The sequence below is a fragment of a genome, unplaced genomic scaffold (assembly GCF_019419815.1).
Source record: "Pyrus x bretschneideri cultivar Hongxiangsu unplaced genomic scaffold, Pyrus_bretschneideri_v1 Contig165, whole genome shotgun sequence".
Lineage (NCBI taxonomy): Eukaryota > Viridiplantae > Streptophyta > Magnoliopsida > Rosales > Rosaceae > Pyrus > Pyrus x bretschneideri.
In genome coordinates, this window is record NW_025999463.1 from 69827 (window position 1) to 85032 (window position 15206).

A 15206-nucleotide genomic window follows, 5' to 3' on the forward strand; every position below is an offset into this window, starting at 1 on the left:
ATCGTTAGAGGGAGAGCGCGAGTAGTGTTGCAGCAGCAAAATGAAAATGGGACAAGATATGTTGGTGAAAATCCTACTAACTCTGCCTCCCAAAACTCTGATGCGATTCAAATGTGTCTCTAAATGGTGGTCTGCTCTCATCAACAATCCGGGTTTCGTGTCAAAGCACCTCTCCAACTCCGCGAACAACAATCTCACCACTCTCCACGTCTTTTTGGCGCGATTAGTAGTGCAGCAGCAGCATGAGGAGGAGGACCCCAAGTCTAACAGCACCACTAAGAAGGAGGAGACTGAAGAAGTATTATCATTTCTTGAGTTTTTCAAAGACGATGATAATACTGATGACGAGCATAGCAATAGCTGCTCTCTTGTTGGTGTCCAGGACATCATTATTCCTCAATCTTTGATTCAAAATATCGGAGTGCCGGAACAAGAATTTCGTATCCAAGGCCACTGCAATGGCATCGTTTTACTATCTAGTGAGAGTAGCCTAGTTTTATGCAATCCCGGAATTGGGGAATTCAATCGTATTCCTGATGAGCCATGCCTTCCAATGTGGCCCTTGCACCAGCCGGATGATTACGATGGGCAAGACCATCTCGAAACTGGTTTTCATACTGGATTTGGCTATGATCCCATGTCTAACGAGTACAAAGTTGTGACCTTTACTACTTATTTTCAAGAGGGAGATGAAAACCGCCGGAGATTTCTTAGTCGGCACAGAGCAGTAGTATACACCATGGGTTGTGATTTTTGGGAAGAGATCAACACAGATTCTTTAGAAACCGAAACTACTTTGTTTTGGCCTGAGGATTTCCAGATGTCCTTCAAGGGAATGTGTTATTGGCTGGGAATTGAGCAAGATAAGGAATTATTTCCATTTGACGCAGTTGAGCATCGATTCCATGCGAATGGGAAATTGATCATTTCCTTCGATACAAGTCGTGAGGTATTTCACGGTATACCCTTACCATCTGAGCTCCAACAGTTTGTCCGGTCGAATCACCTCTATTTGAAGCTTACTGTTTGGAATGAATCAGTTGCTTTTTTTTGCCCTTAGTGTGGACCATCGTCGATATCCTGAACCTTATGAAATGTGGGTGATGGATGATGACTTTAAGGGTGCTTGGACAAAACACTTGACCATTGAGGGCACAGATGATCAGATACGTAGGTCTGGACCTGTGGCGTTGTGGGGCGATGAGTGGCTTATGATTGACAGTGATGGACACGTAGTTTTCTTTAATCTTTGTACCAAAAAGCTTAAGCATATTCCCATTGAAACAGAAGATAAAGATAGTATTATTGTTTATGTGAATAGCATAGTTTCGGTCATGGGACGCAGCCACAAGCTTAAGAGCATAGAGAATACTTGCTCAGATAAAGATGAAGATGCGATAGTGGTGGTAGACGGGAAGAGGGAAAGTTGCCGGAGGTTGTACTCGTATTCGGTTTGGGCCATTCCACCGGCTGATGTTTCCCGTAGAATCAAGAAGGTGATGGAGGGCCTCCAGGCAGAGTTTGGTGGGCCGGAGATCGAACCTCACATCCCCATCCTGGGATCCATCCAAATGATGAGTCGTGAGGATGCCCTTAACAAGTTTAGATTTGCTCCTATGGATGACATCGTTGCTAAAGTTGATCGGGTGGTTACTAAGAATTACTATCACCAGTGTGTTTCATTATTGATGGATCGAGAGGTATATATTTTCTCGATCCCTTGTTAATACATATTGATTTTCTTGATGTTTTGTTTTGTTCTGTTTTGTTTCCTTTTCATCTTTCTCGTTTTGGTTTGAGCTTGAATAGACTCACTTATCATTACACCTTCTTTTCTTAGTTGTTTGAAAATGCCCAAAGTTGGAGCTACCATTTCGGTTTCTACAACAGTAAGTTGTTGTTTACAGTGACTTAATTTCTTAAAGTGTTGACGGGAATGTACGTATGTAATCTGCGTGTCTGCAATATTTGATGCAGGTTCTATGCCATATTTGAGTCTCCTCTATGGGAAGTTGACGGAAGAAGAAAGGAAAAAAGCTGGAGAAATTGTTAATATTCTCGACGAGAGCATTACTAGCTTGACCTTCCCCATAACTCACTTTGCATTGTATGAAATAGACTACGATGACAGATCTCTGAAATCTTGGACCAAGATTGCTGAAATCGGTCGTTAGACAAGCTCTCCGGTTGCATATATATGCATAGCACTTGGCACACTACAAAAAATATGGGCACTGCACAAAATAAATTTATTGTGTGCCCTTTGAGGCCAAAGAGCACCAACATATGTGCTTGTAGACAAATAGCAACAATGTAGCAACAAAGTGTGTCCTTTGGCCGCAGGGCACAATATAGTTGTTTGTGTTATCAAGGCAAAGCATTATAGAGCCTAATTTGTGCCTTCATTCTGATAGGTCTGACAGCCCTTTTCAACTGATTGGGCACTTCTGTGTAATCGTGCCCTATACCAAATTTATTTAAAAAGAATTGAATTTTTTTTTTCCTTTCACATGAATTACATCCGGATTCTTGCCCACTCACATACTAATTATATCGATCCATAATTAATAAACCTTAAACTGCATCAGTTGAGAAGAAATTTGAAAAGAAGAAAAGAAAAAGAAAAAAAAAAAAAAAAGACCTTAACTCAAATTCATGAATTGGGTGAGGTACTAAGATTAGAAACAATATATGAAGAGAAATTCGAATGAGTTTAACTAGGTAATATATACTAAGTGAATGAAGTTGTCTAACATTTTACAAGATAACAACATCTAAAATCTACCAAAATTGAGGTCCTTCTATCTCAACCTCCGCATGAATATCATCTAGTATTAGCGCCAATATATTTCTCTGGATAACCTCCACTGTCACTTTTTCTGCTAGCATTATACACAAAATACAAGAGAGAGTGGAGAGAGAGAGAGAGAGAGAGAGAGAGAGAGAGAGAGAGAGAGAGATTGGGTGAGAAATGAAGAGAGAAGTGATGGTGGGTAAATAAGAGAGAGTGGAGTGGTAAGTGATTACACGGACATTACTATAACCAACAATGCCTGATGACCAAGTAAAATATAGTAACTACCAAGACCATAACGCAACGAGGTGCACAAAAGGGATATTGCACGCATGCAAAATATCCCATCCAAACAACAACCGGTCATCACCACATGCAATATGTGTGACACATTCAGAGAAACCGAAAACGACATTCAAAGTCCACGAGTCCGATGCATAGGATTTGACAAAAGCATTTAAAAAATATTTTTGACCCACATGCAGCCGACCAAATTCCTAACAAACTTTCGTTTAAGAATCACTAAAGATGGACACACAATTCGGACTGAGAAGGAAGCCCCTTCTTGGTGACATGTTGCACTATTGAAATCCTCTGACTTGGAATGGGGGCAAGGTGAAAGAACAAACGAAATCAAAAAACAAAGACAACTCAAACATGTTAGACTAACAATTAAATTTGGAGGTCATTCCGGGTATGATCCGACACTTCCTCAACCTTAATCTGGTTAATGCATTACCGTGAGTCTAGGGCAAAAGGTTTTCCATTAGCTTAATATTTAATACCTAGTACCGGAGTAAGGTGGTATTCCGGATATCAGCGGTGGAAATCTTTACAAATACTAAATTTGGAGGTGATGTTTTCCCAAAACAACGTCACCAAAGATGGCTTTTGAACTCTGCCCCGGGCCCATAAGCTTACCTGTGTTTTTCCTCAACACTTCTTACTTCGAATAGATTGACAGATTAAACTCTATTCATCGATTAGGAAACAAACAGTATTCATCATCATTACAAATTTTTTTGCATGACATTCAAGATTGCACCACTGAGTCTGAAATGTCTCTGCTACATTGTACGAAATTGGATCATATGCAAGATAGAAGACCAAACAGTACGTATTCTAAAGCTGGAGAAAGGCTGATCGGAATAACGTTACCCTCAAAAGTCTGGTCACGACTCAACAACTCTGTGAAGAGTTTGACCTAACGGAGTAGCGATGCTACCATCACCTTGATCCGGGACAATAGATGAAATCCAAGTGACTCCGCTTATATGGCCATACTTGTTCCACAAGACATGAAATTTGACCCAAGGGGTACAATAGATGAATTTGTTGTACTAGTAGAATAGGAAGGCTTTATGTTCTCCCTTCCTAAGGCTCTCCTCGCCTCGGCTGATGAAGTGGAGAATGAGAGTGTTGTAGTTGAAGAAGTTCTTGTGTAGCTTTTGAACCTCTTCTTTCGAAGGCTCTCGATCTCCTCGGTTAAGTGTCTCGACGGCCCGTTCGTCGAACAACGCTTTTAGGTCGAGGTTCGATGGGCACCTGGCAAGGGCAGCATCTATTAGGAGACTAGATGGGGAATGTCCTAAGGATAGACTGAGATATCAAGGACGGTGGGGCTGATAGGGCCGAAAGGAAAGATCATGGTGTTGGTAGCCTGAACACCATAAACTCAGGGTCCGCCATAAATAGCTCTTTATCCATGGTGATCTCCATGGTCGAGAGCTTGATGGCGTCATGAATGCCGAGACGTCCCATTCTTTGTCGAAGAATGTTCCCATTTGGTCGACCCAGACGGCCCAAGCTGTAGTGGTCGAGGGCCAAGCTCCTTGGGGCCGTGCCAAACACCATTTCGACCAGTCAAACCCTTGCAGCACGAGTGTTAGGCACTGTTCCTTGAGGAGGTTGGTGATGCACTGATGGCACTGCATCTTTGAATAGTGGGCCTAGAATTTGGTGGGTGGTGGCTAGGTCGTTTTCGAAGCGTAGCATTTTGATGGCTCTCCGATCGATGAAATCTTTGCATTTGTTACACTCGTCGGAAAGCTTTAAGATAAGGAGGCATGGTAAGGAGTCAAAGGTTTGCGTAGGCTAAAAATGGGGTTTGTGAGAGATGAGTTTGAGGTTTTGTGGTTGGAGCAAGTAGGAATGGCAAGAGAGATTTCAAAGTTTTTGAAGGCATGGGATGCAAATGAAAGAAATCTGGGTATTTATAGGCATTTCAGAGGGAAGATCAAACGTTTTGGTATTCGGAGGCGCTAGGGTTTTGAATTTGAGGGAAAATTAACCAGGAAATGGCCAATCATTTCGGATATCTTGGGAATCTTCAAAGATAGGATCGAGGTTTTCAGGGATTTGGGACGCACGATTGCATGCGGCTGCGGTTTTAATTCATTAATGAGGAAGAGACGTTTCGACGGGCGCACGTTTTTGAGGGCCATGACTCCAATTGTTGTTGGCGATGTTTCATCGTCACTTTTTCCTTTACCAGTTTTGAAAAAAATGGAGTTTTTAGATTTTATGACTTAAATAAGATATTTTTATATTTTAACATGAATCGTTTTCTAAATCTAATTCAAGTATTTATTATTAAAACTTACCATATTTAAGTGTTATAACATTTATAAACCTATTCTTAAGTCATGTATATTTTTATGCTCCAATCACACTAATAGATAAAAATTTATCCAAAATTTAAATTCTTATAATTTAAAAAAGTCAACAACGATACATAAAAAATTTATATGAAAAAAACTCATGGGTACAAAGTATTGCGACAAATGTATATGCACATAAAATTGTGGTACGAATACATTAGTACATAAGTTTTAGTACAAATGTCTCACCTACATAACTATAATACACACATAAGTACGTAATATGCATATATATATATATATATGGAGAAATTCACGCATAATGAAGAAATTGAACTTATTACAAACTCAACTATCGTTTACGTGTGCTACAACCAAACCTGAAACCTTATCACAAACTCTTTCGTATAAATCCTTCCAAAAGTCGTGGAACTTAAAAAATCCTCTCACAGAAATACATGGGACTTAGGACTCGTTTAACAAGTACTAGTGATTAAAAACGCTTTTAAAGGAATATTTTTTAGTTCTAAAAACACTTTAAGTATTTCTTAGCATTTATTTAGGCCTAAAGCCCAACAGGCCCCAGGTTGCTAAACCCGTCACCCTTTTCCGTGCTATGGCGCGAAAAGACTCCCAATTCCAAAAATCCAGTGCGAAATTAGGGTTTCACCTCACATGCTACCGGTAGTCTGGTCACTGCTGCTTCCTCTCCCCCACCGCAACGATTTCCGGATTTTCAGACCAGCTTGAAGAAATCAGGGGTCTGATTTCTTCAGCCGCCACCAAAGCAAACAAGTCTTTCGCCTACTCCACCCTCTTACACCTCCAGCAGCAATCCTCCGACCGTCACGATTCAATTCAAATGCTTGCGCGGAGCTGCCGGAGCCTCATCCGTCCGACCGTCGCCGTTGTTCGGAACAATGACGAAGAAATGTGAGTTCTTCCGATTCGAAATCTCATTTTTCTGGGTTTTTCATTTATTTTAATGGTGTGGTTTAACTGAATACGTCTTGGATTTTTCTTTTTTATTTAAAAAATTTGCAGTGCAACTCAGGCATTGGAATGCTTGGGCTTCATGATATATCATCCGTCCATCGTCGCCGAAATCGCAGGTACATGTAGCCACTCAAAATTCTGATTCGTTTGAAATTAAAATTTTGAACTTTTTATGCAGCTGAGCTTAAACTGATAACCAAATTTCTGTCACCAATTTCTTTGTTTCGCAGCGGATGATGTCAAATTTGTTTTAGATTCACTGGCAAAGCTCATTACAACCACAAAAATGAAGGTTATTTCTTTATATTGACGGGAATTTATTACTACAAGCGATGATCTTTTTGTGTTTTTAGTTTTTGTTTTTTCGCGTGTCCGAATAGTAACCTGCTGATTTCATAACTGCAGTCTGTTTGCAATTTCGGGGTGTGGTGCATATCTATCCAACAATTGAGTACACCACTTTTAGCTGCCCCTTTCCATTCTCTTTTGCTTGCAATTGTTCATGCCATTGACAATCCTATCAGTTCTTTGTCGACTACTTTTGAGGCTATTCAGGTAATACATCGCAAGTATCATGCGTTTTAAATAGTGTTGTTTTCATACTAATTCTTCTGAATATGCCTTATGTTATTGTGACAGGCTGTTATCGCATATATGGGCTCCTTCAGTATATAGAAGACTCCTTAGCTCTGATAAGAGGGAGAGGGATATGTCAGAGAGGTGTTTATTGAACACTAGGTCTACAATATTACCCCTCCGCTAAATCTTTCCAAGGTACTCACTTGCTTATGTTATTGTGACTTACATCACATATCGCTTCAGTTGGTGGAGGCTGTCTGTGAGGAGATTGAACATACTATAGTGGGATTCCCTATTTACAGGGTGCCATTTGACATCAAGTGTATTGATAACCACCAAATATTAGTTGACATTGGATGTGCAAAATCCGGTGTCACTAACGCTTACATGGATATGGTTTCACCAATGGTTTATTTAAGTGTACTTTACTTCTGCTTAGTGGTTCAGTCAACAATGACCGAACCCAAACAGACATCAATCTTCAGAGAATGCAGAATTATTTCAAATATCTGTTATCAATGTTTGATCCCCTGGAAAGCCTAGTTGTCACTACTGGATTATTGTACAAGCACAGTGGTCCTAGCTGCTTAAGGATGTGGATTGCAGTGGCAGAAGGTTTGAAGTTCTACATTGATGATATGAAGGATTTTTCGTCATTGAAAATGGAGTCTGACTGCAAATGTTGTTTTGCCATGTGCGATCTGTTGTCCTATCCACTAGTTGTATGCTCCTGTACTCCGAAATACTTTATGTCTGCAGACCTTGGAAGCCCCGCAAAAGAATCTCATGCTTCACATCACATACAGGTTGAGCTTGAACAAGTTATCACACTCTGGATGTCCCTCTATTGCTCTCTCTGCACCTCAATATCTGGGTGTTTCATTGGCGGCAGTTTCTTTGAGGATCTATTTTCAATATTGGATAGGTGCCTTGAAAAGTTTGCTAGCATGCTGTTGTGTGCTGATGAGTATGTCATAAAATTCAATGATCTGGCTCTTCATCGCATTTCCTCATATGGCGATGTGTTGATATGTATTTGATCAATTGTACGTATTTGATCAATTGTACAAGAGTTTGTAGATAGTATATTTGAGCAGTTTCACTATGAAACACCGGCTAGTAATCTTATAAAGAAGACAATGTGAACGACAAGAGACGACTTCTTTCTATATCTATTATTGAGCTATCCAACTATTTGTGGAAGAGACCACTTTGTTTGGTTTGAGATATCTCATTGTCTGGGAAGAGACTAGTTGGTTTATTGTGTGTGATATCATAGCTATGAGGGCGTCAAGCTAAATGACTTATGCATATGTACTTGATATAATTGTTTTGACGTCAGAATTGGATTTAGCTAATCATTTGACAAATCCACTAAGCTAAATGCTAGTGATGATTATGACATCAAGGGGATGAGACGTATGCCTATAACATCGATCAAGAGTGATGGTAACCCAACCTATGTGAATGGAGATGCCATGAAGTAGGTTCATATGGGTAAGAACAAGTCACTTGTTGATTGGGCGTGCATTATCAATTTATATCTAATGTTATTATTGTTGAGAGTCTATCTCTATGGTGCAGATAGACTCTCAACAAACACCAGTGTTGATGCGTTGGATTCTCATTTTCCTTTCGTATTTCCTTGTCTTCTTTAAACTTGTTTTACTCAAATTCCTTTTGTGATTCAATTTGTATTTTGAAATATGTGGGGAATTGTTGGCATTTTTGATTGGGTATTTCAAAATACAACTCCTCATTGATCATGTTAATATAATTCTTATTGATTTTTTCTAATCTCAATTTCAGTTTTTCTTGCAAACCAAAAACTGAAGCATTAAAGCGGTTATAATATTGGGGCTATAAATTAAGTACATTTTCTCTTTGAATATGCCATCTTGATTAACCCATTAATTGGGCAATTATATTTTTTGAAGAAAAATTGGGCAATTATATAGTCTAACGTTTCTAGACCATGCTTAATCATGTTTACTTTTCTCATGTTCTATATAAAAACAACTCTTCAAGCCGTGAGTATTACGGTTGATCTTTACCTAGACTACTCCTTTGCTATTGAACTTCAAATATTTTCTTTCCTACAAACCTCACCTAGTTGAATCTCACCTTCCTCTCCTCTTTTGATTTCTTGTATTCTCTCAAATGCTATTATAATTTCACCTTTCATATGCCTAATGAAGGATTATAGGTTGTTGTATCCTGAGGGTAAGGCACCATAACCCATTACACCAAGACATTGTCTTAGAGGGGCGAAATCTATTCTTAAGGACAATGACTGCACACCTCAACCTAAAATCTTATTCAAATCGAGGATCGACGAAGAGTGTTCTCTACCTACAAAAGATAAATATTTTATCTTATTTGATTTATTTCATTTAATAAATTGTGGTGATAAAATTATGATATAATATTATTAATTTTGTGGTTTGTTTATCACAAATATTTCCAACAGTAGTTAAGGTTCTCACCGTGCCAAATTTCAATACATATCATTCCTCCATATATGGTACAATAACAAAAATAATAAACTCAAAATTCAAACCAAACAATACAAAATCAAAATAATATATACAATAATGACAAATGAAATATGAAAAAAAAAAAAAAAATTGCGTGGTTTCCATTCGTTGCTCACAAATGGTAAAAATAGATGTAAAAAAAAAGAAAGAATTACTCTAACCTAAAAATTAGCTTACTCATTAATGGAAAGTAAATTCAGGGTAGCAATGTACTCAATGGGTTTAAAATCGAAGAAATAAAATATTAAACAAATGCTTATGGTTTTGGATATTTTATCTTTCTATTGAGGGGACACAACACATGTGAATAATGCAAATGTTAGTCAATGATTTTAAGTCTTTTGTCTAACTTTCTATTGAGGGTAAACAACATATGTGATTAAAGCAAGTGATTTAATGATTTATATCTTAGGGAAGAAGATCATCTCCGGAGCCGGTTCCACCGGAGCCTCTGGATCCTCCTCCTTCCTCTTCTTTCTCTGTAGGTTTTTGGGCCTCTCTGGAGCTAGTTATCGGAAAGCCTTTCAATCCATCCATAGTAAAACACACTGGTGATAGTAATTCTTAGTAACCACCCGATCAACTTTAGCAACGATGTCATCCATAGGGGCAAATCATATACAGGAAACTGATAGATCGAAACTTTGATTAATTTTCGGAAGCAAGGTTCAATTATATACATGCTGATGTGCGTGTGTGTGTATATATATATATATCATCATCATCATCATAGAAACTGATTTAGATTAGTAAGTAAAGATTTAATTAATTGTTGCAGAAATTATCAGAGATGAAAGAGACCCCCGCAGGAGAAGGAATCGATGGAGGCCGCGCCGGCCGACGTTCTGTTCTGCTCTGCTCTATGACTGCGAGTGGGTGCAAAGCAACTGGGAGGGGATGGATACGACCAAGTGTGAGACGTGTTATTCGACCCAATAACCTTACAGCTAGGTCGGCTCAATATAATTCATTATTTGTTTGTGGGTGTCGTGTTATTTGATTTTAGCCCAAGTTCATTTTATTCCGTCACGTGATACCCACATGGCGAATGTGGATTAGGCAAGACTTAACTTTAGCTCAAATCATACTGTGAAGATACGTTATTTGAGAAATTAATGTAGAATATTTGCATTCCATATGAATAGATATGAATAATATCCATTTTAGTGTATTGAGATATGCATTCATTGTATCTATATTTCTTATTTTAAATTTGGTAAAAAGTATTTATGCATCTTATCTGCCAACCCTACTTTCTATTAAGAATGTAAGATTATCTTATTACACGGTTACACCCTTCCTCTACCATTATTATTAAGGATATTATTTAAAGTATACTATTATAAGATTAGCCTAGGCCTAGGATTTAAAAATGATAAGCATTTTTTTCTAAATTTTATTTCTTCAATTTAAACCCATTGACTACATTGCTACCCCCAATTTACTTTCCATATTTAGATTGATGAGTAAGCTAATTTTTAGGTTGAGTCATTCATTTTTTTTACATCTATTTTTCCCATTTTGTGAGCAACGCATGTAAACCACGCAACATTAATACCATTTTTTTTCATATTTTATTTGTCATTATTGTACATATTATTTTGGTTTTGTATTGTTTGGTTTGAATTTTGAATTTTGAGTTTGTTGTTTTTGTTAATGTACCATATATGGAGGAATCATTTGTATTGAAATTTGGCATGGTGAGAACCTTAACTATAGGGGTGGGCACGGTGCGGTTCGGTGCGGTTCCACCCCTAAATTGGAACCGAAACCGAAATATATTAACGGTTCGATTCGGTGCGGTTCCACTTAAATTTATTACTAGAACTTTACAGTTCGGTCTACACCGGTTTCGATTCAGTTCTTGCCGGTTTACGGTTCCTAATAATAAATTATTTGAACACCAAATCATTATGCATTCAAATACATCTTTTAAAACTGATTACATAAAGTTGCATACAACACATCTTTTTTAATGCAAATGTCTTTGGTAGTGGCACCAAGTCAACAAAAAGAGACAACTAAAATACATATGCACTGGTCAATCAGTCAACAAACAAAAAAATGATGAAGCAAATTGCAGGTTTTCAGACTTCAGAGAGCAAGCAAGAAGCAGCAGCTCCTGTACACAATTTTTCAACCTATTTTTCAACCTATTATACCATGACATGTGTGTGTATATATAATTTATTTATTTATTATTAATAAAACGGTTTGGTTCGGTTCCGCCAATTCTTGGTCATTTGAAACCGAAACCGGTTTGAGCGGTTCGGTTCGGTTTTTCACTTAAAGTTGACTTTTCCGGTCAACACGGTTTTTTTCGGTTTTTTTTCTTATGGTTCGATGCGGTTTTGCGGTTTGGCGGTTTTTATGCCCACCCCTACTTAACTACATGTAGTATATATTCTTTTTGCTTCTACATGTTTTAGAACTTGTTATGGTGATAACTCAAAATCGTGTTTATATCTTTGCTTTAGGTATATAATTGTCTTGGTATCTTCATTGAAGATAGATCGATGGCTACCTAGCTATATTATAGGTAATTAAATGAAGATGTTAAGTAAATATTTTTCATAGAAATAGCCTCTACAATTCAACAAAAAAAAAAAAAAAAAGGAAAAAAGAAGAAGAAAAAGATAGTGTTTAAACATCAATATATAGGTAAATGATTTGTATATAATTAAGAATTTGTCAATTTAATTCCATATTTACCATAAAGGGAAGAAAAGCCATAAAACTAAGTGGTTTCTTATGATTGATATCATAACATTCAGTTGAATGAAGGTTCCTCTCGTGAGCACCTTGGCTTGATTAGAAATTAACTTATTCTTTAGATGGGGAAGGTGGGCATGTGTAATGGTCGTGATGGAGGACTTGAAAATGTATATGTGTTATTTGTTGGTGAATTCTTGAAATGGAAACCAAACAATAATCTGTGTTGGATACAAATTTCTCACAGCATGTCCACACAGCATGCAGTTTCTTTTGCCTATAAATTGAAAACTTGAATAGTGATATGTAACAAGTTATATACTGAATTGCAGACTTGTATTGATTTTCATTTGTAGGGGGAGTAGGAATGTTACTTAATTAAGTTTTTCGCAATTTCGCATCTGTTTCGATCGTTTCATTTTAACCCCTTCACCACCTCCACCTCCACCTCCACCCATAGGTACTATAAATACATGCAACTTCGTCTTCAAACCCTCAGGTAGAAATAGAAATGGAGTCAAAGTTAGTGCAAGTCATATTTTTCTTCTTGTTTGTCACAGTTTCATCCGCTTACACACATTCCATACTTTATGCAGTTCAGTTCTGGCCAGCGCTGAATGCCAAGCTATAGGGGGGGTGAATAAATGCCACATCATGCAACCATCTCATCTTCAGTTCACTATTCATGGTCTCTGGCCTGCGAATAAATCATCCTCTTCATCCCTTACCTGCATGGGGGAGCCTTTAATGTGAATGGGTAATTATTCACAAATTAACTCTCAATAGTTAATATTCTGTGTCCCTACGTATGTGTATGTATGCATATATGTATATGTGTATATGTATCATTTATACATCTCCCTACATGTGTACCGTATATGTACGTGTGTTTCCGTGTATGTACGTGTATTCTTAACTAGTTTCTTCTTATGTTTTAATTAAATAATATATGTAGATGAATGATGCACTGAAAAGGAGCTACTCAGTTCGTGGTGGATTGGAGAAAAGGGAACCATGTCGAATTCTGGCAAAGAGAGTATGATAAGCACGGAAAGTGCTCCGACAATGTGTTCCCGAAGACCGAGTACTTCCGGAAGACCCTAGCGACGTACCATGATTTTGATATAGCTCAAATCCTGCAGAAGGCTAATATTGTACCCCAACCACTTCAGCCAAAGATGTCGTTATACAAATTGTACTCATCGATCAGATAACAAAGGCCATTGAGTCCGAAACTGGCGGACATTCCGTCAATATCAGATGCTATCAACAAATGCAGAAGCAGAGCAAGAAATTAATATATTTGGCCCAAGTCGCCCTCTGCTATGATGAATCTGGCAATAACAGAATTGACTGTGATCCAGGCGAAACAACCAGTTGCAAGTTTGAGGACAAACACCCGGAAACTGTACCAAGTATAGCCCACATAAAGCTATGGTAACAACTGTAAGATCAATATAAATAAAGTAAGAGGAATACAATAATCACAGTACCAAAAGTAACCATTAAACTGAAGAAGACATCTCTTGGAAACTAGGGATCTTCTGCAGCTCTCCTCAACTGGATGCAATCGCTCAATGAATGGGATTTGAGTATTATTTATTTGAGTGATGGAGAGAGCGCAGGGACCCTTGTTTTATACTACATACGATGATGATTGATAAGGACTCTTCCAATTATACACCCTAATCAATATCTAACCATATCACCAGCAAACCTATCATTCACATCCATTATAAGTGTTTCACAACACTATCGTGACTGTGTTAGTCTGAAACCCCTATTATACAAATTCCTTATCAGCTTACAACCTTAGTTAATTCCAATATCTTATATCCTCACGTCTCCAAACTAAAGATGATCAAGTGTTCAGCTCTCATTAGAACTTACATTATCCCACTAGAGCTAACACTTGATTCACGAGATCAGCACCAACTTGAATCACGAATACAAGTTCAGGTAATTAATTAGTATTCATGAAGAACTAAGGGGTAACCTGTTCAATTCGTCGGACAAATCCCCATAATTACATTCACAAAACTGACTAACACATTGAACTCCCACAAGATTTTGTGTAAAATGTGTCTGTAGATGTTAGTTTCTCACATCCTGCACTTGGTCCCCTTAAGAATCGATAGATCAATTTATCTTAATGTTTCATATTGAAACTCTTGGTTGTTTGTCCTACTGACCAATCATAATATTGTCAAAACCATTATGCATAATAAAATATACATGTACTGTCATAACTAAAGCTGTGCATCTAAAGGGAAAACTTCGACAACCACACACAACTTTTAAGACTTCGTTAGTGTGGAAACCTTATCAATGAAGAAAATTATTAATACTTATTCATAAATACCTATCATATGAACTAGTAACTGATAACAAAACACGTTCCAGGATTTACTTGCTTCCACTAATTAACATCATCAAAACTAGCTAACAGACCCATCTTTGCAAAATGCTTCTTGAAAACCACAACGGGAACTGCTTGTTTAAAGGATCTGCAACCATAGAACTGGTCTCCAAGTAATCAATCTTCACCAAACTTGCCGTCACTTTCTCTCGATCAATCAAATATTGATATCTAAATTACTTGTTGCAAATGATTTTGTTGTTCTTGCTGAAGAAAATAGCTGCATTGTTATCACAATAAATTTGAATTGGTCTCGAAATAGAATCCACTACACTAAGTCCTGCAATGAAAATTTTCAACCATATAGCTTGATTGACAGTTTCACAACATGAGAGATATTCAGCCACCATGGTAGAGCCACTGTTGCCTGCTTCACACTTTTCTACAAACCTGCACCACATGCCATAGTGAAAATATAACCCGAAGTAGAATTAAGGTCATCTGGACATCCAGCAAAATATGAATCATTATACTCTTCTAACACAAGCTCATCAGTTTTCCTGTAAATAAGCATATGTTCCTTGGTTCTTTGAAGGTACCTTAATACCCTCTGGCTCCATTCCAGTGAG

General features: G+C 37.7%; 2 protein-coding genes and 1 pseudogene across 2 annotated transcripts; all 3 read left to right on the forward strand.

Annotated features, from left to right (window-relative positions):
- Positions 1-283: 283 nt before the first annotated feature.
- On the forward strand, positions 284-2509 carry LOC125475883 (cyclic phosphodiesterase-like). Its single transcript, XM_048581246.1, has 3 exons — positions 284-1700; positions 1841-1889; positions 1978-2509. The coding sequence occupies exons 1-3, from the start codon at positions 1032-1034 to the stop codon at positions 2172-2174; spliced, it is 915 nt and encodes a 304-aa protein (XP_048437203.1). The 5' UTR covers positions 284-1031; the 3' UTR covers positions 2175-2509.
- A 3487-nt stretch (positions 2510-5996) lies between these two features.
- LOC125475886 (telomere-associated protein RIF1-like) lies at positions 5997-7145 on the forward strand. The gene is made up of 5 exons (XM_048581248.1): positions 5997-6327; positions 6439-6506; positions 6621-6682; positions 6796-6945; positions 7030-7145. The coding sequence occupies exons 1-5, from the start codon at positions 6257-6259 to the stop codon at positions 7063-7065; spliced, it is 387 nt and encodes a 128-aa protein (XP_048437205.1). The 5' UTR covers positions 5997-6256; the 3' UTR covers positions 7066-7145.
- A 5709-nt stretch (positions 7146-12854) lies between these two features.
- LOC125475885 lies at positions 12855-13659 on the forward strand (annotated as a pseudogene).
- The last annotated feature ends 1547 nt before the right edge of the window (positions 13660-15206 follow it).